General features: G+C 62.6%; 2 protein-coding genes across 4 annotated transcripts; both read left to right on the forward strand.

The window, feature by feature from the left end:
- The first annotated feature begins 389 nt into the window (after positions 1-389).
- LOC115492105 (uncharacterized) lies at positions 390-5772 on the forward strand. Its single transcript, XM_032745666.3, has 10 exons — positions 390-1075; positions 1204-1278; positions 2268-2315; positions 2502-2556; positions 2640-2729; positions 2862-2925; positions 3055-3121; positions 3343-3397; positions 3484-3573; positions 5077-5772. The coding sequence occupies exons 1-10, from the start codon at positions 820-822 to the stop codon at positions 5129-5131; spliced, it is 855 nt and encodes a 284-aa protein (XP_032601557.3). The 5' UTR covers positions 390-819; the 3' UTR covers positions 5132-5772.
- A 277-nt stretch (positions 5773-6049) lies between these two features.
- Positions 6050-23310, forward strand: CXXC1 (CXXC finger protein 1). Of its 3 annotated transcripts, none has more exons than XM_032745718.3 (15): positions 6050-6214; positions 6308-6405; positions 7274-7374; positions 9103-9206; positions 11102-11257; positions 13297-13323; positions 13769-13918; positions 16279-16386; positions 17553-17737; positions 19659-19866; positions 20311-20421; positions 20983-21032; positions 21295-21391; positions 22339-22491; positions 22943-23310. In XM_032745718.3, the coding sequence occupies exons 1-15, from the start codon at positions 6065-6067 to the stop codon at positions 23081-23083; spliced, it is 1839 nt and encodes a 612-aa protein (XP_032601609.1). In that variant the 5' UTR covers positions 6050-6064; the 3' UTR covers positions 23084-23310. The 3 variants fall into 3 exon arrangements, with proteins under 3 accessions (XP_032601609.1, XP_032601610.1, XP_032601611.1); XM_032745719.3 differs by having other exon boundaries at positions 13883-13918; XM_032745720.3 differs by lacking the exon at positions 13769-13918.
- Positions 23311-23816: the final 506 nt, after the last annotated feature.

A 23816-nucleotide genomic window follows, 5' to 3' on the forward strand; every position in this document is an offset into this window, starting at 1 on the left:
AGGGTGGGAAAATGTGAGGGGGAAAAGGCAGGAAAACGTGAGGGGAGAAAAAAGGCGGGAAAACGTGAGGGGGAAAAGGGCGGGAAAACGTGAGGGGGAAAAGGGCGGGAAAACGTGAGGGGAGAAAAAAGACGGGAGAATGTGAGGGGAAAAAGGTGGGAAAACGTGAGGGGAGAAAAAAGGCGGGAAAACGTGTGGGGGAAAAGGGCAGGAAAACGTGAGGGGAGAAAAAAGGCGGGAAAACGTGAGGGAGGAAAAAAGGCGGAAAAACGTGAGGGGAGAAAAAAGGTGGGAAAACGTGAGGGGAAAAAGGCGGGAAAACGTGAGGGGAGAAAAAAGGCGGGAGAACGTGTGGGGGAAAAGGGCCGGAAAATGTGAGGGGAGAAAAAGACGGGAGAATGTGTGGGGGAAAAGGGTGGGAAAACCTGAGAAAATAGGAAGGGGAGCAGCTGAGAAAGCTGCAGAAAGAAGGTGAGGGGAAATGGGGGATGAAAAGGGACAAAATGTAAGGACACAAGACAGAAGAGTGTTAAAAGCGGACTGGAAAGAGGGTGTGGGAGACAGAAAATGGAGCAAGAGGGAAAAGGACTGGAGAGGGAAATGAGGGACAGAAATGGAAGGGACAGAGGCGGCAGGAACTGGAGGAAAGAGGTAACAGGAATGGGAGAAACGCTGGAGAAAAGAGATAAGGAGGGAGGAAATGGTGAAGCGTGACAGAAAATGTGGGACTGAGGGTAGGAAAAGGGGAACTAACAAGACAACAAAGGCAACAGGAGGGGACAAACCAGGGGACAAACCATCATCCCCTGTGTCCCCTCCATGTACCCCTCTGTCCCCACCATGTCCCTGCAGGCTGCAGTGATGGACCTGGACCCACGCAGTAAGGGGCTCTACAGCCAAGACCCCCCAAGACCGCCATGTGTCCCAGTGTCCCCCCGCCCCAGGGACAAGGCAGTCTCGGGTGTCCTCAAGAGGGGCAATGTCCCTGTGTCCTGCCCAGTTCCCCCCTCAGGTCCTCCTGGGGGGATCCCACAGCTGGAGGTGCTGCTGAAGCAGATGCACAGCCTGCAGAAAGGTGAGTGTGAGAACCCCTGTGCTCCCCCATATTCCCATGTCCCACATGTCCTCCTACGCTCCCTCATGTGCCTGCCACATCCCCCTGTGTCCCACGCGTCCTTCTGTCCGTCCCACCGTGTCCCACAGTCCGTGAGGCCACGGCGCAGGAGCTGGTGAAGGCACAAGACTGCAGTGAGGGGTTGCGGCAGCACCTGGAGCAGCGTGAGTTACCTGAGGGGACACTGAGGGGTCTGGAGGGGGACACTGAGAGGTTTGGGGGATCCCTGAGGGGTCTGGAGGGGGACACTGAGAGGTTTGGGGGATCCCTGAAGGGTCTGGAGGGGGACACTGAGAGGGGGTCTGGAGGGAGACACTGAGAGGTTTGGGGGATCCCTGAAGGGTCTGGAGGGGGACACTGAGAGGTTTGGGGGATCCCTGAGGGGTCTGGAGGGGGACACTGAGAGGGGGTCTGGAGGGGGACACAGAGAGGCTTGGGGGATCCCTGAGGGGTCTGGAGGGGGACACTGAGAGGTTTGGGGGATCCCTGAAGGGTCTGGAGGGGGACACTGAGAGGTTTAGGGGATCCCTGAAGGGTCTGGAGGGGGACACAGAGAGGTTTGGGGGATCCCTGAAGGGTCTGGAGGGGGACACTGAGAGGTTTGGGGTATCCCTGAGGGGTCTGGAGGGGGACACTGAGAGGTTTGGGGGATCCCTGAGGGGTCTGGAGGGGGACACTGAGAGGTTTGGGGGATCCCTGAGGGGTCTGGAGGGGGACACTGAGAGGTTTGGGGGATCCCTGAAGGGTCTGGAGGGGGACACTGAGAGGTTTGGGGGATCCCTGAGGGGTCTGGAGGGGGACACTGAGAGGTTTGGGGGATCCCTGAGGGGTCTGGAGGGAGACACTGAGAGACTTGGGGGATCCCTGAGGGGTCTGGAGGGGGACACTGAGAGGGGGTCTGGAGGGGGACACTGAGAGGTTTGGGGGATCCCTGAGGGGTCTGGAGGGGGACACAGAGAGGTTTGGGGGATCCCTGAAGGGTCTGGAGGGGGACACTGAGAGGTTTGGGGGATCCCTGAGGGGTTCTGGAGGGGGACACTGAGGGCTCTGGGGACACACAGAGAGGGGTCTGTAGGGTCCTTGGGTGGTGCGTAGGGATCCTGAGGGGTTTGTGGGGACAGAGGGCTCTGAGCTCATTGCCCCCTCCCCACAGTGGAGCAGCGCAAGGAGGAACTGGAGAGGTCCTGGCAGCAGGTGCAGGGTGAGCCCAGGGGGCCCTGGGGTCTTTGGGATCCTCCCCAAAACCTCCCCTGATGCCCCCTGACCCCCTTGACCCCCATGATTCCCTGACCCTTGTGACCCCTCCTGACTCCCCCAGAGGGGTTGGGACCCCCTTGGCCCCTGTGACCCCCTGACCCCAACCCCTGTGACCCCCCTGCCCCCCCAGAGTCACTGCAGAGAGCACAGCTGCAAGGGAAGGAGGTGGAGGCCAAAGGTCAGAGGTGAGTGGGAACACCTGTGACCCTCCTCAACCTCACCTGTGTGCCCCCCCAAAACACACCTGGTGCCCCCTGACCCCCCACAGGCGCTGTGGGCTCTGCCTGGAGCAGCAGCAGGACATGGAAGGGACAAAGCAGCACTGGAAGCAGCTGAAAGACCTGCGCCGGGGACACAGGTGGGGCCTGGGGACACAGCCTGAGGGACACAGGTGGGGCTGGGGGACACACATGGGGCTGGGGGTGGCACCAGGTGACCCACACAGGTCATGTGTGACCACCGTGTCACCCCTGTGTCCCCTCATCCTCAGGTGGCAGCACTGCCAGCAGCTCGAGTCCATCATGGAGGAGCTCAAGCACCTGCGTGTCACACACGTGAGCCCTGGGCTGGGGTCCCTCGCACACCTGGGGGTCCCTCGCACACCTGGGGGTCCCTTGCACACCCTGGGATCACACACCCCCTCCCCTGCTCCATGTCCCCCTCCCACCCCTGTCCCCCCACAGGCTCCGGCCCACCTGGAGGCTGAACTGGTGCAGCTGGAGAAGATGGAGGAGAAGTGGCTGAACTGGGGTGAGCCCCTGACACCTGAGTGACCCCTCAGGACCCCCCTCAGGCACCTGAGGAACACCCTCAGACACCTCAGTGACCTCTGCCAACACCTGAGTGACCTCCTGAGCTCCTGGGCCACCTGAGCCCCTCTCCCACAAGCCCCTGAGTGACCCCTGCACACCTGAGCCCCCCCAAACCCAGGAGTGTCCCCTTGGGCTGACCGGTGTCCCCCCCTTGCCCAGAGCGCCGTGTGATGGACACCGAGGAGCAGCTGGGCCCACAGGCACCTGTGCTCAGGTGAGTGCCCAGCGCTGGCCCCGCCCCCTCCAAGGTGACCCCTCCCACTCAGGCCTGGCCCCGCCCCCTAACCGCCATCCTCGCAGGCGATTGGTGCAGCAGGACCAGGAGGGGGCGCTGCGACAGCTGGAGGTGGAGCTGGGCCGGCAGCGGCTGAGCCGGCGGCGCCGTGACAGGTGTGTGACACCTGGGACAGGTGTGGGACAGGTGTGTGACCCTGGGACAGGTATGTGACCCCTGGGACAGGTGTGTGACCCCTGGGACAGGTGTGTGACCCCGGGACAGGTCTGGGACAGATGTGAGGGACAGGTATGTGACCCCTGGGACAGGTGTGTGACCCCTGGGGACAGGTGTGGGACAGGTGTGAGGGACAGGTGTGTGACCCCTTGGACAGGTGTGTGACCCCTTGGACAGGTGTGTGACCCCTGGGACAGGTGTGTGACCCCGGGACAGGTGTGTGACAGATGTGAGGGACAGGTGTGGGACAGATGTGAGGGACAGGTGTGTGACCCCTGGGACAGGTGTGGGACAGATGTGAGGGACAGTATGTGACCCCTGGGACAGGTGTGTGACCCCGGGACAGGTGTGGGACAGGTGTGTGGGACAGGTGTGTGACCCCTGGGACAGGTGTGGGACAGATGTGAGGGACAGGTGTGTGACCCCTGGGACAGGTGTGTGACCCCGGGACAGGTGTGGGACAGATGTGAGGGACAGGTATGTGACCCCTGGGACAGGTGTGTGACCCCTGGGACAGGTGTGGGACAGGTGTGTGGGACAGGTGTGTGACAGATGTGAGGGACAGGTGTGAGGGACAGGTGTGTGACCCCTGGGACAGGTATGTGACCCCTGGGACAGGTGTGTGACCCCGGGACAGGTGTGTGACACCTGGGGACAGGTGTGGGACAGGTGTGTGACCCCTGGGACAGGTGTGTGACCCCTGGGACAGGTGTGTTACCCCTGGGACAGGTGTGGGACAGGTGTGTGGGACAGGTGTGTGACAGATGTGAGGGACAGGTGTGAGGGACAGGTGTGTGACCCCTGGGACAGGTATGTGACCCCTGGGACAGGTGTGTGACCCCTGGGACAGGTGTGGGACAGGTGTGTGGGACAGGTGTGTGACAGATGTGAGGGACAGGTGTGAGGGACAGGTGTGTGACCCCTGGGACAGGTGTGTTACCCCAGGACAGGTGTGGGACCCCTGGGACAGGTGTGGGACAGATGTGAGGGACAGGTATGTGACCCCTGGGACAGGTGTGTGACCCCTAGAACAGGTGTGTGACCCCTGGGACAGGTGTGTGACCCCTGGGACAGGTGTGTGACCCCAGGACAGGTGTGTGACACCTGGGGACAGGTGTGGGACAGGTGTGTGACCCCTGGGACAGGTGTGGGACAGATGTGAGGGACAGTATGTGACCCCTGGGACAGGTGTGTGACCCCGGGACAGGTGTGGGACAGATGTGAGGGACAGTATGTGACCCCTGGGACAGGTGTGTGACCCCTTGGACAGGTGTGTGACCCCTGGGACAGGTGTGTGACCCCTGGGAAAGGTGTGGGACAGGTGTGTGACCCCTGGGACAGGTGTGTGACAGATGTGAGGGACAGGTGTGTGACCCCTGGGACAGGTGTGGGACAGGTGTGCCCCTCTCACCTGCCCCGCCCACCTCTGGCCCCGCCCCCAGGTTGGCCGAGGAGCTGCAGCAGCTGCAGCGCCCCCGCGAGGCTCAGCCAGAGTGATGGGGACAAGATGGACACACCCCACGGGACACCTGTGCCACCTGTGCGACACCTCTGCGTGCCACCTGCACCCCACCCGTGCCTGCCGTGTTCTCATGTCCCCCGTTGTCCCCCTCAGGTCCCCAAAGCTCCCCCATGTCCCCCAGTCCCCTCAAGTTCCCCCCATCCTCCCCATATTCCCCAATTGTCCCTCACGTCCCCATTTTCCCCCATGTCCCTATGTGCCCCACGATGTCCCCTCATGTCCCTGATGTCCCCCATGTCCCCAGTTTCTCCCCCATGTCCCCCCAGGTCCCCAGTGTCCCCTCTTGTCCCCATTTTCCCCATGTGCCCCCCCACATTCCCTCAGGTCCCCGATGTTCCCCATGTCCCCAGTTCTCTCCCAATGTCCCCATGTCCCCTCATATCCCCATTTTCCCCATGTCTCCTGAGGTCCCCAATGTCCCCCATGTCCCCATTTTCCCCCCAATGTCCCCCCAGGTCCCCATGTCCCCCATGTCCCCATTTCCCCCCCAATGTCCCCCCAGGTCCCCATGGGCCCCATGTCCCCCATGTCCCCATTTTCCCCCCAATGTCCCCTCAAGTCCCCCATGTCCCCATTTTCCCCCCAATGTCCCCCCAAGTCCCCCATGTCCCCATTTCCCCCCAAGGTCCCCTCAGGTCCCCATGTCCCCCATGTCCCCATTTTCCCCCCAATGTCCCCTCAAGTCCCCCATGTCCCCATTTTCCCCCCAGTGTCCCCCCAGGTCCCCATGGGCCCCATGTCCCCCATGTCCCCCCATGGTCCCCATGTCCCCCATGTCCCCATTTCCCCCCCAATGTCCCCAGTGTCCCCTCACATCCCCAGTACCCCCCACGTCCCCAATAAACGCCCTGCCACCATTGCTCTCTCAGAGGTGTCTCTTTGCGACCGCGGGTGACACTGCCCCAAACATGGCGGCCCCCAGTGCCGCCATTGCTCTCCTGGCTGCCGCCATGCTGTACGGCGTTCTCCCGTACCGGAAGCGGAAGTTGGACCCGCCCCCGCTTCCGACCGCTGCTGGGCCTAGCCCGGAGCGTCCCTCGGAGGCGGCGGCAGCGATGGTGGGGGGGGAGCGGGGGTGTGGGGGGAGCTCGGGGGGTCTGCGGTGTCCGGGGGACCCCCGGGCCCTGACACCCCCGCCGGTACCCCCTCAGGATAGCGAATTCTCGGACGCGGAGGCGGCCCCGGGAGGGGAGGAGAACGCGCCGGTTTATTGCGTGTGCCGCAAGCCGGACATCAACTGCTTCATGATGTGAGGGGGAATGGGGGTCCTGAACTGCCGTGGTGTGAGGGGGAATGGGGGTCCTGAACTGCCGTGGTGTGAGGGGGAACGGGGGTCCTGAACTGCTTCATGGAGTGAGGGGGAATGGGGGTCCTGAACTGCCGTGGTGTGAGGGGGAATGGGGGTCCTGAACTGCCGTGGTGTGAGGGGGAATGGGGGTCCTGAACTGCCATGATGTGAGGGGGAACGGGGGTCCTGAACTGCCGTGGTGTGAGGGGGAATGGGGGTCCCCAAGTGCTTCATTATGTGAGGGGAAATGGGGGTCCTGAACTGCCGTGGTGTGAGGGGAAATGGGGGTCCTGAACTGCTTCATGATGTGAGGGGAAATGGGGGTTCTGAACTGCCGTGGTGTGAGGGGGAATGGGGGTTCTGAACTGCCGTGGTGTGAGGGGTAACGGGGGTCCTGAACTGCTTCATGGTGTGAGGGGGAACGGGGGTCCTGAACTGCCGTGGTGTGAGGGGGAATGGGGGTCCTGAACTGCCGTGGTGTGAGGGGAATTGGGGTCCTGAACTGCCGTGGTGTGAGGGGAATGGGGGTCCTGAACTGCTTCATGATGTGAGGGGAAATGGGGGTCCTGAACTGCCGTGGTGTGAGGGGGAACGGGGGTCCCCAAGTGCTTCAGGATGTGAGGGGGGCCTGGGGGGTCGCAGCAGATCTGAGGGGCCAGCTGAGGGTCCCGGTGCTTCTCAGAGTGGGAGTTGGGGGGTCCCGGCCTGTCTTGGCCCCTGGGGGTGTTGGGGAGGGGAGGTCCGTTGAAATGGGGGAGGGGTGCAGGGTGCCCCTGGGGGGCTTTGGGTGTCCCTGGCTGAGGGTCTCGGTGTCTCCCCCGTCCCACAGCGGCTGCGACAACTGCAACGAGTGGTTCCATGGGGACTGCATCAACATCACCGAGCGCATGGCCAAGGCCATCCGCGAGTGGTACTGCGGGCAGTGCCGCGGTGAGAGGGGCTGGGGGCTCGGGGGGCTTTGGGAGGGCTCTGGGGGAGCTTTTGGGGGGCTCTGGGGGGTTTTTAGGGGGTCACTGTGGAGTGGCAGTGCCGCGGTGAGAGGGGTTGGGGGCTCGGGGGGCTTTGGGGGGGCTCTGAGGGAGCTTTTGGGGGGCTCTGGGGGGTCTTTAGGGGGCCACTGGGGAGTGGCAGTGCTGCAGTGAGAGGGGCTGGGGGCTCGGGGGGCTTTGGGGGGGCTCTGGGGGAGCTTTTGGGGGGCTCTGGGGGGTCTTTAGGGGGCCACTGGGGAGTGGCAGTGCTGCAGTGAGAGGGGCTGGGGGCTCATGGGGGCTTTGGGAGGGCTCTGGGGGAGCTTTTGGGGGGCTCTGGGGGAGCTTTTGGGGGGCTCTGGGGGGTCTTTAGGGGGCCACTGGGGAGTGGCAGTGCTGCAGTGAGAGGGGCTGGGGGCTCGGGGGGCTTTGGGGGGGCTCTGGGGTAGCTTTTGGGGGGCTCTGGGGGGTCTTTAGGGGGCCACTGAGGAGTGGCAGTGCTGCAGGGAGAGGGGCTGGGGGCTCGGGGGGCTTTGGGAGGGCTCTGGGGTAGCTTTTGGGGGGCTCTGGGGGGTCTTTAGGGGGCCACTGAGGAGTGGCAGTGCTGCAATGAGAGGGGCTGGGGGCTCGGGGGGCTTTGGGGGGGCTCTGAGGGAGCTTTTGGGGGGCTCTGGGGGGTCTTTAGGGGGCCACTGGGGAGTGGCAGTGCCGCGGTGAGAGGGGCTGGGGGCTCGGGGGGCTTTGGGAGGGCTCTGGGGGAGCTTTTGGGGGGCTCTGGGGGGTCTTTAGGGGGCCACTGGGGAGTGGCAGTGCTGCAGTGAGAGGGGCTGGGGGCTCGGGGGGCTTTGAGGGGCTCTGGGGGGTCTTTAGGGGGCCACTGGGGAGTGGCAGTGCTGCAATGAGAGGGGCTGGGGGCTCATGGGGGCTTTGGGGGGGCTCTGGGGGAGCTTTTGGGGGCCACTGGGGAGTGGCAGTGCTGCAGTGAGAGGGGCTGGGGGCTCGGGGGGCTTTGGGGGGGCTCTGGGGGAGCTTTTGGGGGGCTCTGGGGGGTCTTTAAGGGGCCACTGGGGAGTGGCAGTGCCGCGGTGAGAGGGGCTGGGGGCTTTGGGAGGGCTCTGGGGGAGCTTTTGGGGGGCTCTGGGGGGTCTTTAGGGGGCCACTGGGGAGTGGCAGTGCTGCAGTGAGAGGGGCTGGGGGCTCGGGGGGCTTTGAGGGGCTCTGGGGGAGCTTTTGGGGGGCTCTGGGGGGTCTTTAGGGGGCCACTGGGGAGTGGCAGTGCCGTGGTGAGAGGGGCTGGGGGCTCAGGGGGCTTTGGGAGGGCTCTGGGGGAGCTTTTGGGGGGCTCTGGGGGGTCTTTAGGGGGCCACTGGGGAGTGGCAGTGCTGCAGTGAGAGGGGCTGGGGGCTCGGGGGGCTTTGGGGGGCTCTGGGGGGTCATTGGGGAGTGTTGGGCTGCAGTGAGAGGGGTGGGGGGGCTGATCTGGGGGGGTTCCATGGACACTTGGGGTCTGGGTGTTTTTTGGGGTACCCAACCCCAGATCAAGTGCTCAGCCCTTATGCAAGGCAGGGGTGTCCTGGTGGGGTTTGAGGTGATGCTGGTGGGATTTGGGGTGCCTGACCCCGTTTTTGGGGTGCCTGATCCGTTTTTTGGGGTGGTGGATCCCCTGACCCCTCTGTGACCCCCCTCCCAGAGAAGGATCCGTCCCTGGAGATCCGGTACCGGCACAAGAAGTGGCGGGAGAAGGAGCACGAGGGGGCCAAGGGGCAGGAGCTGGAGCAGGGCCGGGCTGCCAAGGTGGGCTCTGAGGGGCTCAGGAGGTGGGGACCCCACAAAGGGAGACACCCCAATTCTGGGGGGAGGCTGGGAGGTGCCTGCGTCCCTTGAGGTGAGGATTTGGGGGACAGCAGGAAGCTGGGGGGTGCTTTGGGGGAGATTTGGGGGACCCCTGACCCTCTCCAGGTGCCTGAGATCCTTCCTGGCTTGGGTTTGGGGGTGTCCCAGGTGGATTTTTGGGGTGCCTGACCCCATTTTTGAGGTGCTTGACCCCAGATCAAGCACTCAGCCTGCATTTGGGGAGTGCAAAGTGGGGGTGTCCTTGGTGGGATTTAGGATGTCCCTGGTGGAATTTGGGCTGTTCCTGGTGGATTTTGGTGTGTCTAACCCAATTTTTGAGGTGGCTGACCCCGTTTTTGGGGTGCCTGACCCCATTTTTGAGGTGCCTGACCCCATTTTCGGGGTGCCTGACCCCGTTTTTGGGTACCTGACCCCAGATCAAGCGCTCGGCCTGCATGTGCGGGGAGTGCAAGGTGGGGCTGTTCCTGGTGGGATTTGGGGTGTTCCTTGTGGTTTTTGGGGTGCCTGACCTCATTTTCGGGGTGCCTGACTCCGTTTTTGAGGTGCCTGACCCCATTTTTGGGGTGCCTGACCCCGTTTTTGGGTGCCTGACCCCAGATCAAGCGCTCGGCCTGCATGTGCGGGGAGTGCGAGGTGGGGCTGTTCCTGTGGGGCTGTTCCTGGTGGGATTTGGGGTGTTCCTTGTGGTTTTTGAGGTGCCTGACTCCGTTTTTGAGGTGCCTGACCCCATTTTCGGGGTGCCTGACCCCGTTTTTGGGTACCTGACCCCAGATCAAGTGCTCGGCCCGCATGTGTAGGGAGTGCAAGGTGGGGCTGTTCCTGGTGGGATTTGGGGTGCTCCTTGTGGTTTTTGGGGTGCCTGACCTCATTTTCGGGGTGCCTGACTCCGTTTTTGAGGTGCCTGACCCCATTTTCGGGGTGCCTGACCGGGTTTTTGGGTACCTGACCCCCGATCAAGCGCTCGGCCCACATGTGCGGGGAGTGCGAGGCAGGGCTGTTCCTGGTGGGATTTGGGGTGTTCCTTGTGGTTTTTGGGGTGCCTGACCTCATTTTCGGGGTGCCTGACCCCGTTTTTGAGGTGCCTGACCCCATTTTCGGGTGCCTGACCCCGTTTTTGGGTACCTGACCCCAGATCAAGCGCTCGGCCCGCATGTGCGGGGAGTGCAAGGTGAGGCTGTTCCTGGTGGGATTTGGGGTGTTCCTTGTGGTTTTTGGGGTGCCTGACTCCGTTTTTGAGGTGCCTGACCCCATTTTCGGGGTGCCTGACCCCGTTTTTGGGTACCTGACCCCAGATCAAGCGCTCGGCCCGCATGTGCGGGGAGTGCAAGGTGGGGCTGTTCCTGGTGGGATTTGGGGTGTTCCTTGTGGTTTTCGGGGTGCCTGACTCCTTTTTTGAGGTGCCTGACCCCATTTTCGGGGTGCCTGACCCCATTTTTGGGGTGCCTGACCCCGTTTTTGGGTACCTGACCCCAGATCAAGCGCTCGGCCCGCATGTGCGGGGAGTGCAAGGTGGGGCTGTTCCTGGTGGGATTTGGGGTGTTCCTTGTGGGTTTTGGGGTGCCTGACTCCGTTTTTGAGGTGCCTGATCCCATTTTCGGGGTGCCTGACTCCGTTTTTGAGGTGCCTGACCCCATTTTCGGGGTGCCTGACCCCGTTTTTGGGTACCTGACCCCAGATCAAGCGCTCGGCCCGCATGTGTGGGGAGTGCAAGGTGGGGCTGTTCCTGGTGGGATTTGGGGTGTTCCTTGTGGTTTTTGGGGTGCCTGACTCCGTTTTTGAGGTGCCTGACCCCATTTTCGGGGTGCCTGACCCCGTTTTTGGGTACCTGACCCCAGATCAAGCGCTCGGCCCGCATGTGCGGGGAGTGCGAGGCGTGCCGGCGCCCCGAGGACTGCGGGCAGTGCGACTTCTGCCGGGACATGAAGAAATTCGGGGGCCCCAACAAGATCCGCCAGAAGTGCCGCCTGCGGCAGTGCCAGCTGCGGGCACGGGTGAGCGGGCACCCAGCGTGTCCCCAACGTGTCCCCAACGTGTCCCCAGTGTGTCCCCAGCGTGTCCTTGGTGTGTGTTGGCAGTGGGGTTTGTCCCCCTCAGTGCCTGCCAGGGCTGGGGGTGTTGGGGTGGCCTTGCTGTGTCCCCAGTGTGGCTCTTTGTGACTGTGTCCCTGTCGTGTGGCCTCTGTCACCACCTCGTGTCCCTTTGTCACCCTGTCCCGTGTCCCTTTGTCACTGTCTGGCCGTGTTCTCGTGTCTCTTTGTCACCTCGTGCCACATCCCTGATGTGTCACGCTCGTGGCACGTCCCCGTGTCCCCTGTTGCTCATGTGTTCTGTGTCCCCAACAAGCTGCTGCCTGTCCCTGTGTCACCCTGAGGTGTCCCCAAGTGTCCCCATGTCTATGTGTCACTGTCCACAGTGTCCCTGACATGTTCCCAACATTTGTTATGTCCCGGTGTCCCCCTGTCTCACTGTCCTCACATCTGGTGTCTGTGTGTCGCTCTATCAGTGTGTCCCCGATGTGTCCCCAACATGTCTTGTGTACCCAAGTGTCCCGTGCCCCTGTGTGTTCTTGTCCTCTGTCCCTGTGTCTCCATGTCCCTGTGTCCCCATGTCCTGTGTCCCTGTGTCCCCACGTCCCCATGTTCTGTATCCCCATGTCCTGTGTCACACTGTGTCCCCACATCCCTGTATCCCTATGTCCTGTGTCCCCATGTCCCCACATCCCTGTGTCCCCATGTCCTGTGTCACACTGTGTCCCCACATCCCTGTATCCCCATGTTCTGTGTCCCCACGTCCCCGTGTCCCTGTGTCCCCATGTCCTGTGTCCCCGTGTCCCCACGTCCCCATGTCCTGTGTCCCCATGTCCCCATGTCCCCATGTCCTGTGTCCCTGTGTCCCCACGTCCCCATGTCCTGTGTCCCCATGTCCCCATGTCTCCGTGTCCCCATGTCCTGTGTCCCTGTGTCCCCATGTCCTGTGTCCCCACGTCCCCATGTTCTGTGTCCCCATGTCCCCATGTTCTGTGTCCCCACGTCCCCATGTTCTGTGTCCCCATGTCCTGTGTCCCTGTGTCCCCATATCCCCATGTCCTGTGTCCCCACGTCCCCATGTTCTGTGTCCCCATGTCCCCATGTTCTGTGTCCCCACGTCCCCATGTTCTGTGTCCCCATGTCCTGTGTCCCTGTGTCCCCATATCCCCATGTCCTGTGTCCCCACGTCCCCATGTTCTGTGTCCCCATGTCCCCATGTCCCCATATCCCCATATCCCCATGTCCCTGTGTCCCCATGTCCTGTGTCCCCACGTCCCCATGTCCTGTGTCCCCATGTTCTGTGTCCCTATGTCCCCGTGTCCCTGTGTCCCCATGTCCTGTGTCCCTGTGTCCCCATGTCCCCATGTCCCTGTGTCCCCATGTCCTGTGTCCCCACGTCCCCATGTCCCTGTGTCCCCATGTCCTGTATCCCCATGTCCTGTGTCCCCACGTCCCCATGTCCTGTGTCCCCATGTCCCCATGTCCTGTGTCCCTGTGTCCCCATGTCCTGTGTCCCCATGTCCTGTGTCCCCATGTCCCCACGTCCCCATGTCCTGTGTCCCCATATCCCCATGTCCCCATGTCCTGTGTCCCCATGTCCTGTGTCACACTGTGTCCCCACATCCCCATGTCCTGTGTCCCCACGTCCCCATGTCCTGTGTCACACTGTGTCCCCATGTCCCTGTGTCCCCATGTCCTGTGTCCCTGTGTCCCGACGTCCCCATGTCCTGTGTCCCCATGTCCCCATGTCCCCACGTCCCCGTGTCCCTGTATCCCCATGTCCTGTGTCCCCATGTCCCCATGTCCTGTGTCCCCACGTCCCCACGTCCCCATGTCCCTGTGTCCCCATGTCCCCATGTCCCTGTGTCCCCATGTCCCCGTGTCCCTGTGTCCCCATGTCCTATGTCACACTGTGTCCCCATGTCCCTGTATCCTGTGTCCCCATGTTCCACGTCCCCATGTCACTGCCCTGTCCCTGACATGTCCCCTCCGTGTCCCCACAGGAGTCCTACAAGTACTTCCCCACCTCGGTGAGTCCCTGGGGCCCTGGGGGGAGGGGAGGGAGGGGTGGGGGAGGGGAAAGGGGGACCCCAACCCCCCCCGTCCCTGTGAGAAGGGCATGGGGGAGGGGCCAAGCCTGCCTTGGGGGGGAGAAGGGCACCCCAAAATCCTCATTGCCCTTGGGGTGAGGGGGGGCTCACAGCTACAGGGGCTGGGGGTACCCAGGAAGGTGCTGATCCCCTCCAGTTGGGGCAGGGGGTCCCAGGGGTGCCATGAGGGGGTCCTGGGGGTGCCATGGAGGTCCTGGGGGTCCCTGGTGGGTCCCTGGGGGTCCCTGGTGGGTGCTGACCACCCCCCCAAATGATGGGGGTGTCCTGGGGGTGCCATTGGGGGTCCCAGGGGTGCCATTGGGAGTCCCAGGGGTGCCATGGGGGGTTCCCGGGGGTCCCTGGCGGTGCTGACCCCCCCCCCCAGCTGGCCCGGGGGCGTGAGGGGGACCTGGAGCTGCTGAAGGTGCAGCTTGGGGGGCCGGGGCCCCCCGAGAGCCTCTCGGATGAGGAGCTGCCCCTCGACCCCCGGCTCTACCAGGAGCTCTGCGCCGGCGCCTTCGACGAGCACGGCCTGGTGAGCCCCCCAAAAACTGTCCCCCTGGCACCCCAAAAACTGCCCCCCTGGCACCCCAAAAACTGCCCCCCTGGCACCCCAAAAACTGCCCCCCTGGCACCCCAGAACTGCCCCCCCCAACCCCAAAAACTGCCCCCCCCCCCCGGGACCCCAAAAACTGCCCCCCTGGCACCCCAGAACTGCCCCCTGGCACCCCAAAAACTGCTCCCCTGGCATCCCAAAAACTGCCCCCCTGGCACCCCAGAACTGCCCCCCCCAACCCCAAAAACTGCTCCCCTGGCACCCCAAAAACTGCCCCCCTGGCACCCCAAAAACTGCCTCCTGGGACCCCAAAAACTGCCCCCTGGGACCCCAGAAACAGCCCCCCCCCGGGACCCCAAAAACTGCCCCCCTGGCACCCCAAAACCTGCCCCCCTGGCACCCCAAAAACAGCCCCCCCCCCCGGGACCCCAAAAACTGCTCCCCTGGCACCCCAAAAACTGCCCCCCTGGCACCCCAAAAACTTCCCCCTGGCACCCCAAGAACAGCCCCCCTCCAGGACCCCAAAAACTGCCCCCCTGGCACCCCAAAAACTGCTCCCCTGGCACCCCAAAAACTGCCCCCCTGGCACCCCAGAACTGCCCCCTGGGACCCCAAAAACAGCCCTCCCCCCAGGACCCCGAAAACTGCCCCCCTGGCACCCCAGAACTGCCCCCCCCCAACCCCAAAAACTGCCCCCCTGGCACCCCAGAACTGCCCCCTCCCAACCCCAAAAACTGCTCCCCTGGCACCCCAAAAACTTCCCCCTGGCACCCCAAGAACAGCCCCCCTCCAGGACCCCAAAAACAGCCCCCCTGGGACCCCAAAAACTGCTCCCCTGGCACCCCAAAAACTTCCCCCTGGCACCCCAAGAACAGCCCCCCTCCAGGACCCCAAAAACTGCCCCCCTGGCACCCCAAAAACTTCCCCCTGGCACCCCAAGAACAGCCCCCCTCCAGGACCCCAAAAACTGCCCCCCTGGCACCCCAAAAACTTCCCCCTGGCACCCCAAGAACAGCCCCCCTCCAGGACCCCAAAAACTGCCCTCCAGGACCCCAGAACTGTCCTGGCACCCCAAAATTGTCCCAGGATTCTGGAACTGCCCCCCTGACACCCCAGAGCTGCCCTGGGACCCCAGAACTGCCCTCCTGGCACCCCAAAACCGCACCCCCAGGACCCCAAATACTGCCCTGGGGACCCCCACTGTTTCCCCCAGGCACCCCAAAACCCACCAGGCACCCCAAATACCCCCCCAAATACCACAGGAGCAGATGTGAGTGAGTTTAGGGCTGGTTTAGGCTGTTCAGGGGTGGTTTTGTGTGTCAAGGTGAGCTTTGGATGTATCAGGACGTGTCCTTGGTCCCCAAATGTCCCTGACGTGGGACCGTGGCATGTCCCCATGCTGGGCTGTGCCCTGAGGTGTGTCCCCAAATGTCCCCAAGCGTGTCCTGGCATGTTCCCACACTGGGCCGTGCCCTGAGGGGTGTCCCCAAATGTCCCCAGCGTGTCCTGGCATGTTCCCATACTGGGCCATGCCCTGTGGCGTGTCCCCAAATGTCCCCAGCGTGTCCTGGCATGTCCCCATGCTGGGCCGTGCCCTGAGGGGTGTCCCCAAATGTCCCCAAGCGTGTCCTGGCATGTTCCCATATTGGGCCGTGCCCTGAGGGGTGTCCCCAAATGTCCCTGACATGGGACCGTGGCATGTCCCCATGCTGGGCTGTGCCCTGAGGGGTGTCCCCAAATGTCCCCAAGCGTGTCCTGGCATGTTCCCATACTGGGCCGTGCCCTGAGGTGTGTCCCCAAATGTCCCCAAGCGTGTCCTGGCATGTTCCCATACTGGGCCATGCCCTGTGGCGTGTCCCCAAATGTCCCCAGCGTGTCCTGGCATGTCTCCACACCAGGCCATGCCCTGAGGGGTGTCCCCAAATGTCCCCAAGTGTGTCCTGGCATGTCCCCATGCTGGGCTGTGCCCTGAGGTGTGTCCCCAAATGTCCCCAGCGTGTCCTGGCATGTCTCCACACCAGGCCATGCCCTGTGGCGTGTCCCCAAATGTCCCCAAGTGTGTCCTGGCATGTCTCCACACCAGGCCATGCCCTGTGGCGTGTCCCCAAATGTCCCCAAGTGTGTCCTGGCATGTCTCCACACCAGGCCATGCCCTGTGGCGTGTCCCCAAATGTCCCCAAGTGTGTCCTGGCACATCCCGACACCAGGCCACATGCCCGAGGCACCTCAGGCCACATTGTCCCCTCGTGTCCCTTCACGGGCCACGTTCTGAGGCACATCAAGTTTGTCACCCCGCGTGTCCCCACGTGTCCCCGACGTGTCCCCACGTGTCCTGCCAGCCCTGGCTCAGTGACGCCGAGGACGCGCCGTTCCTGGACCCCGTCCTGCGCAAGCGCGCCGTGAAGGTCAAACACGTCAAACGCCGCGAGAAGAAGTCGGACAAGAAGGTGAGGGGCACTGGGAGCTACTGGGAGGGCCACTGGGAGCTACTGGGGGTTACTGGGAGGCTCCAGGGGTTGCTGGGAGGGCTCTGGCTGGTTGTTGGGAGGTTACTGGTGCTAACTGGGGGTTACTGGTGCAGAAGGAGGAGCGCTACAAGCAGCATTGGCAGTGCTGGGCTATGACTGGTGGTTACTGGGAGGTTACTGGGAGGTTACTGGTGCTAACTGGGGGTTACTGGTGCAGAAGGAGGAGCGCTACAAGCAGCACTGGGAGGGCTCTGGTGGTTACTGGGAGGTTACTGGTGCTAACTGGGGGTTACTGGTGCAGAAGGAGGAGCGCTACAAACGGCACTGGGAGGGCTCTGGTGGTTACTGGGAGGTTACTGGTGCTAACTGGGGGTTACTGGTGCAGGAGGAGGAGCGCTCCCACACTGGGAGGGCTCAGGTGGTACTGGGCTGTGACTGGTGGTTACTGGGAGGTTACTGGGAGGTTACTGGTGCTAACTGGGCGTTACTGGTGCAGAAGGAGGAGCGCTACAAGCGGCACCGGCAGCGGGCACAGCACTGGGAGGGCTCAGGTGGTACTGGGCTGTGACTGGTGGTTACTGGGAGGTTACTGGTGCTAACTGGGGGTTACTGGTGCAGAAGGAAGAGCACTACAAGCAGCACTGGCAGTGCTGGGCTATGACTGGTGGTTACTGGGAGGTTACTGGGAGGTGACTGGTGCTAACTGGGGGTTACTGGTGCAGAAGGAGGAGCGCTACAAGCGGCACCGGCAGCGGGCACAGCACTGGGAGGGCTCAGGTGGTACTGGGCTATGACTGGTGGTTACTGGGAGGTTACTGGGAGGTGACTGGGAGGTTACTGGTGCTAACTGGGCGTTACTGGTGCTAACTGGGCGTTACTGGTGCAGAAGGAGGAGCGCTACAAACGGCACTGGGAGGGCTCTGGTGGTTACTGGGAGGTTACTGGGAGGTTACTGGTGCTAACTGGAGGTTACTGGTGCTAACTGGGGGTTGCTGGTGCAGAAGGAGGAGCGCTACAAGCGGCACCGGCAGCGGGCACAGCACTGGGAGGGCTCAGGTGGTACTGGGCTATAACTGGTGGTTACTGGGAGGTTACTGGGAGGTTACTGGGAGGTTACTGGTGCTAACTGGGCGTTACTGGTGCAGAAGGAGGAGCGCTACAAGCGGCACCGGCAGCGGGCGCGGCACCGCGAGCGCCGCGGGCACCCCGAGCGCGCCGACGCCCGCGACCCCGCGGGGCTGGGCCAGTGCCTGGGCCCCGGCTGCACCCGCCCCGCGCGCCCGCCCTCCAAGTACTGCAGCGAGGCCTGCGGCATCAAACTGGCTGCCAAGTGAGTACCCACCAGTACGGACCAGTATGAACCAGTACAGAACAGTACAGGCTGGTATAGACTGGTATTAACTGGTACAGAATGGTACAGACTGGTATAGACCCGTACAGGATAGTACAGGCTGGTATAGACCAGTATAAACCAGTACCCAATGGCACAGACCAGTATAAACCAGTACAGAACAGTATAGGCTGGTATAGACCAGTATAAACCAGTGCGGGACACCACCGGCTGGTATAGACTGGTTTTAACTGGTACAGAATGGTACAGACTGGTATAAACCAGTACAGAACAGTATAGGCTGGTATAGACCAGTATAAACCAGTACAGGATAGTACAGGCTGGTGTAGACCAGTATAAACCAGTACCCAATGGCACAGACCAGTATAAACCAGTACAGAATGGCGCAGACCAGTATAAACCAGTACAGAACAGTATAGGCTGCTATAGACCAGTATAAACCAGTACAGGATAGTACAGGCTGGTATAGACCAGTATAAACCAGTAGCCAATGGCACAGACCAGTATAAACCAGTACAGAACAGTATAGGCTGGTATAGACCAGTATAAACCAGTACAGACTGGTGTAAACCACTTACACTGCCCATTAACCCTTTCCTCACTGCGATCCCAGCTGGATCTACGAGATCCTGTGACAGCGAATCCAGCAGTGGATCCCAGTGATCCCGCAGCCCCCATTAACCCTTTGCTCACCCCAATCCCAGCTGGATCTATGAGATTCTGACGCAGTGGATCCAGCAGCGGATCCAGCAGTGGATCCCAGTGATCCTGCAGCCCCCATTAACCCTTTCCTCACCCCGATCCCAGCCGGATCTACGAGATCCTGATGCAGCGGATCCAGCAGCGGATCCAGCAGTGGATCCCAGTGATCCCGCAGCCCCCATTAACCCTTTCCTCACCTCGATCCCAGCCGGATCTATGAGATCCTGCCGCAGCGGATCCAGCAGTGGATCCAGCAGTGGATCCCAGTGATCCCGCAGCCCCCATTAACCCTTTGCTCACCCCAATCCCAGCTGGATCTACAGGATCTTGCCACAGGATCTCAGGGGTCCTGCAGCCCCTGTTTTAACCCTTTCTTTACCCCTATCCCAGCTGGATCTATAGGATCTTGCCACAGGATCTCAGGGATCCCGCAGCCCCCATTAACCCTTTCCTCACCCTGATCCCAGCCAGATCTACAAGATCCTACTGCAGCGGATCCCAGGGATCCCGCAGCCCCCGTTTTAACCCTTTCTTTACCCCGATCCCAGCTGGATCTACAGGATCTTGCCACAGGATCTCAGGGGTCCTGCAGCCCCCATTAACCCTTTGCTCACCCCAATCCCAGCCAGATCTATGAGATCCTGACGCAGCAGATCCAGCAGTGGATCCCAGGGATCCCACAGCCCCCATTAACCCTTTCCTCACCCCGATCCCAGATGGATCTACGAGATCCTGATGCAGCGGATCCCGGGGATCCCGGAGCCCCTGTTTTAACCCTTTCCTCACCCCGATCCCAGCTGGATCTACAGGATCTTGCCACAGGATCTCAGGGGTCCTGCAGCCCCCATTAACCCTTTCCTCGCCTCGATCCCAGCTGGATCTACAGGATCTTGCCACACGATCTCAGGGGTCCTGCAGCCCCCATTAACCCTTTCCTCGCCCCGATCCCAGCCGCATCTACGAGATCCTACTGCAGCAGATCCAGCAGTGGATCCCAGTGATCCCGCAGCCCCCATTAACTCTTTCCTTGCCCCGATCCCAGCCGGATCTACGAGATCCTGCTGCAGCGGATCCCAGTGATCCCGCAGCCCCCATTAACCCTTTGCTCACCCTGATCCCAGCTGGATCTACAGGATCCTGCCACAGGATCCCAGTGATCCCGCAGCCCCCATTAACCCTTTCCTCGCCCCGATCCCAGCCGGATCTACGAGATCCTGCCGCAGCGGATCCAGCAGTGGCAGCAGAGCCCGTGCGTGGCGGAGGAGCACGGCAAGCGGCTGCTGGAGCGCATCCGGCGCGAGCAGCACCAGGCGCGGCTGCGGCTGCAGGAGATGGAGCGGCGCTTCCACGAGCTCGAGGGGCTCATCGCCCGCGCCAAGGGGCACCCGCCCCGCGAGGACGAGGAGGTGGGCACCCCCCGGGGCTGCCAGAGGGCTGGGGACCCCAAAAATGCTTTAATTCTGCCCATTTTGTGTCCCTCTTGAGATCCCCCTTGGTCCTTCATGGATACCTGGGTGCCCCAAATGTTTTAATTCTGCCTGTTCTGGCTTCCTCTTGAGACCCCTCTGCTCCCCTGGTACCCACATGCAGCTCCTGGAGGGCTGGGCCCCCCAAAAACCCTTAAGTTCTGGGTCCCTCTTGGGTTGCCCCCAAACCCCTTTATTTTGGTGCCCCCTGGGCATCCCCCAAATCTCTGAGTCTCTCCTGAGCCCTGTCCTGGGTCCCCCATGGATACCTGGGTCCCCCCAAACCCCTCCCTGGAGCATCTGGGTGGCCCTGGAGCCCCCTAACCTTGGGTCCCCCCTAACCTGGGTCCCCCCTTGGACCCCCTGACCTTGCTGTCCCCCCAGAGCACGGAGGGGGACAGTGAGGACACGGACCTGCAGATCTTCTGCGTGTCCTGCGGCCACCCCATCAACCCCAAGGTGGCCCTGCGGCACATGGAACGCTGCTACGCCAAGGTGATCCCGGGATTTGGGGGGTCTGGGGGCACCTCTGGGTTCCTGGGGTCTTCGGGGTCATCCACGGCATTCCAGGCTGCTGTGGGATCATCCATGGGGTCTGTGGGATCATCCGTGGGACTCTGGGATCCTGTGGGATCTTCTGGGGGATCCTTTTAGGGGAACTTTGGGAGCCCCCTGAGCTGGGCACCCCTCCCAGATCCTGCAGTGGCCACGGGGATCCCTTTCCTCAGTTTGGGGGGGGTTCCTAGGGGGCTAGGGGGACCCTGTGAAGGAACTTTGGGGGTTTCTATAGGGGCTGGAGGGGCTGTAGGACCTGCTGGGAGCTCTGTAGGGACTGGGGGTTCTGTAGGGTCTCCTGGGGAGGGGCTCCATAGGGGCTGGGGGCCCATGAGGACCCTGTGGGAGGGCTTGGAGGGGGCTCCATAGGGGCTGGGGGCCCATGAGGACCCTGTGGGAGGGCTTGGAGGGGGCTCTATAGGGGTTGGGGGTCCATAGGACCCAGGGTGGGCTCAGGGGTCCCATCCCTGCCCCCTTTTTGACCCCCCTACCTCATTGCAGTACGAGAGCCAAACATCCTTCGGGTCCATGTACCCCACCCGCATCGAGGGGTGAGTGGGGAGGGGGCTCTGGGGAGGGGGGGCACCCTGGGGGAGCTTTCTGGGGTGGGTGGGGGACCCCACCCCCCTAAATCCTCCTGGGAAGGGGGGGGGCAGCACCCAAGGGAGGCTTTTTGGGGTGGGGGTGTCATTCCCCCGGGGGAGCACCCAAGTGGAGGAGTTTGAGGGGGAAGGTTGTGGCTGTCTGGGGTGGGGGGGGAGTCCTTCAGCGCCCTGTCCCCCCCACCCAGGACCCCTCTTGTGTCCCCCCCAGGGCCACTCGGCTGTTCTGCGACGTTTACAACCCCCAGAGCAAAACCTACTGCAAGAGGCTGCAGGTGCTGTGCCCCGAGCACTCCCGGGACCCCAAGGTGGGCACAGAGTGAAATTTTGGGGTGGAATTTAGGGAATCTGTGCCCCGAGAGCACTCCTGGGACCCCAAGGTGGGCACAGAATGAAACTTTGGGGTGGAATTTAGGGGATCTGTGCCTTGAACACTCCCAGACCCCAAGGTGGGCACAGAGTGAGGTTTTGGGGAACAGGGGCAGTGCCAGGACAGTCCTGGGACTCCAAGGTGGGCACAGAGTGAAATTTTGAGGTGGAATTTAGGGAATCTGTGCCCCAAGCGCTCCCAGACCCCAAGGTGGGCACAGAATGAAATTTTGGGGTGGAATTTAGGGGATCTGTGCCCTGGGGACTCCCGGGACCCCAAGGTGGGCACAGGGGGGGCTTTGGGGAACAGGGGCAGTGCCAGGACAGTCCTGGGACCCCAAGGTGGGCACAGAATGAAATTTTGGGGTGGAATTTAGGGGATCTATGCCCCGAGAGCTCCCAGACCCCAAGGTGGGCACAGAATGAAATTTTGGGGTGGAATTTAGGGGATCTATGCCCCGAGAGCTCCCAGACCCCAAGGTGGGCACAGAATGAAATTTTGGGGTGGAATTTAGGGAATCTGTGCCCTGAGCACTCCCAGACCCCAAGGTGGGCACAGGGGGGGCTTTGGGGAACAGGGGCAGTGCCAGGACAGTCCTGGGACCCCAAAGTGGGCACAGAATGAAATTTTGGGGTGGAATTTATGGGATCTATGCCTTGAACGCTCCCAGACCCCAAGGTGGGCACAGAATGAAATTTTCGGGTGGAATTTAGGGGATCTGTGCCCCAAACGCTCCCAGACCCCAAAGTGGGCACAGGGAGGGCCAGGACAATCCCAGGACACCAAAGTGGACGTGAGGGGACAGGACACGGCCCAGGGTGGCCGTGGAGGTGGCAGAGGGGCTCTGGGTGTCCCCAGCCCGGCGCTGACCCCGTGCCCGCCCAGGTGCCCGCGGACGAGGTGTGCGGGTGCCCGCTGGTGCGCGACGTCTTCGAGCTGACCGGGGACTTCTGCCGTGTCCCCAAGCGCAAGTGCCACCGTCACTACTGCTGGGAGAAGCTGCGCCGCGCCGAGGTGGACCTGGAGCGCGTCCGCGTGGTGGGTGCCACCGCCCGGTGTCCCCAGAGTGTCCCCAAAGTGTCCCCACACTGTCGCTGTCCCCCCGCTGTCCTCACAGTGTCCGTGTCCCTGTCCCCACGCTGTCCCCATGCTGTCACTGTCCTCACACTGTTCGTGTCCTTGTCCCCACACTGTCGTCACCCTGTCCCCATGCTGTCACTGTCCCCACATTGTCTATGTCCCTGTCCCCATGCTGTCCTCACGCTGTCACTGTCCCCACACTGTCCCCACGCTGTCCCTGTCCCCACGCTGTCCTTGTCCCCACACTGTCCGTGTCCCCACGCTGTCCCCATGCTGTCCCCACGCTGTCCCCACACTGTCCCTGTCCCCACACTGTCGCTGTCCCCACACTGTCCCTGTCCCCACGCTGTCCCCACACTGTCCCCACACTGTCCCCACACTGTCCCCACGCCGTCCCTGTCCCCCACAGTGGTACAAGCTGGACGAGCTGTTCGAGCAGGAGCGCAACGTGCGGGCGGCCATGACCAACCGTGCGGGGCTGCTGGCGCTGATGCTGCACCAGACGATCCAGCACGACCCGCTGACCACGGACCTGCGCTCGGACCGCTGACCACGGACCTGGCTCGGACCGCTGACCACGGGCCTGCCTCGGACCGCTGACCACGGGCCTGGCTCGGACCGCTGACCACGGACCTGCGCTCGGACCGCTGACCACGGGCCTGGCTCGGACCGCTGACTGCCCCCAGAGCCCCAAAACCCCCCCACACCCCTCCCCACATCCCCCCCTCCCTGATTCCTGGGTGCTCCCCCATCCCCAAATAAACCGGGTGTGCAAAATGAGTCTGGGGGTGTCCCTGGGGTGTCGGTGGGATATAGGGGGGATCCTGGGGGTCCCTTTTGGGGGGATTTCAGGAGGCCCTGGGTTCTGGTACCACCACAGACCCTGCAGAGACCATGGGGGTCCCTTCGCTGGCCCTGGTGCAGCTGGGGGGGTCCTGAGGAGGTTGGGGGGTCCTTAGGGGGTGGGAGAGGTGGAAATAGGAGCAGCATCCATGGGGGGATTGAGGGGTCCCTGGCGCTTTTGGGGGGTCCTTTGGGGGGGTCCTGGGGGGAAATGGGAGCAGCATCCCTGGGGAGGGTGGGAGGTGTCCCTGGTGTTTTTTGGGGGTCCTTTCGGGTGGTCCTGGGGGGAAATGGGAGCAGCACCCATGGGGGGATTGAGGGGTCCTTGGCACTTTTGGGGGGTCCTGGGGGGAAATGGGAGCAGCATCCGTGGGGAGGGTGGGAGGTGTCCCTGGTGGTTTTTGGGGGGTCCTGGGGGGAAATGGGAGCAGCATCCATGG

The sequence above is a fragment of the Taeniopygia guttata genome, chromosome 31, assembly GCF_048771995.1.
Source record: "Taeniopygia guttata chromosome 31, bTaeGut7.mat, whole genome shotgun sequence".
Taxonomy (NCBI): domain Eukaryota; kingdom Metazoa; phylum Chordata; class Aves; order Passeriformes; family Estrildidae; genus Taeniopygia; species Taeniopygia guttata.

Coding starts and splice junctions, on each gene's coding strand:
- LOC115492105 (XM_032745666.3), top strand. CDS start 820: ATGTACCCCTCTGTCCCCACCATGTCCCTGCAGGCTGCAGTGATGGAC. Junction 3,122..3,342: donor GGAGAAGTGGCTGAACTGGG/GTGAGCCCCTGA, acceptor CCCCTTGCCCAG/AGCGCCGTGTGATGGACACC. Junction 3,398..3,483: donor CCACAGGCACCTGTGCTCAG/GTGAGTGCCCAG, acceptor CCATCCTCGCAG/GCGATTGGTGCAGCAGGACC.
- CXXC1 (XM_032745718.3), top strand. CDS start 6,065: ATGGCGGCCCCCAGTGCCGCCATTGCTCTCCTGGCTGCCGCCATGCTG. Junction 6,406..7,273: donor GACATCAACTGCTTCATGAT/GTGAGGGGGAAT, acceptor CCCGTCCCACAG/CGGCTGCGACAACTGCAACG. Junction 21,033..21,294: donor TACCCCACCCGCATCGAGGG/GTGAGTGGGGAG, acceptor TGTCCCCCCCAG/GGCCACTCGGCTGTTCTGCG.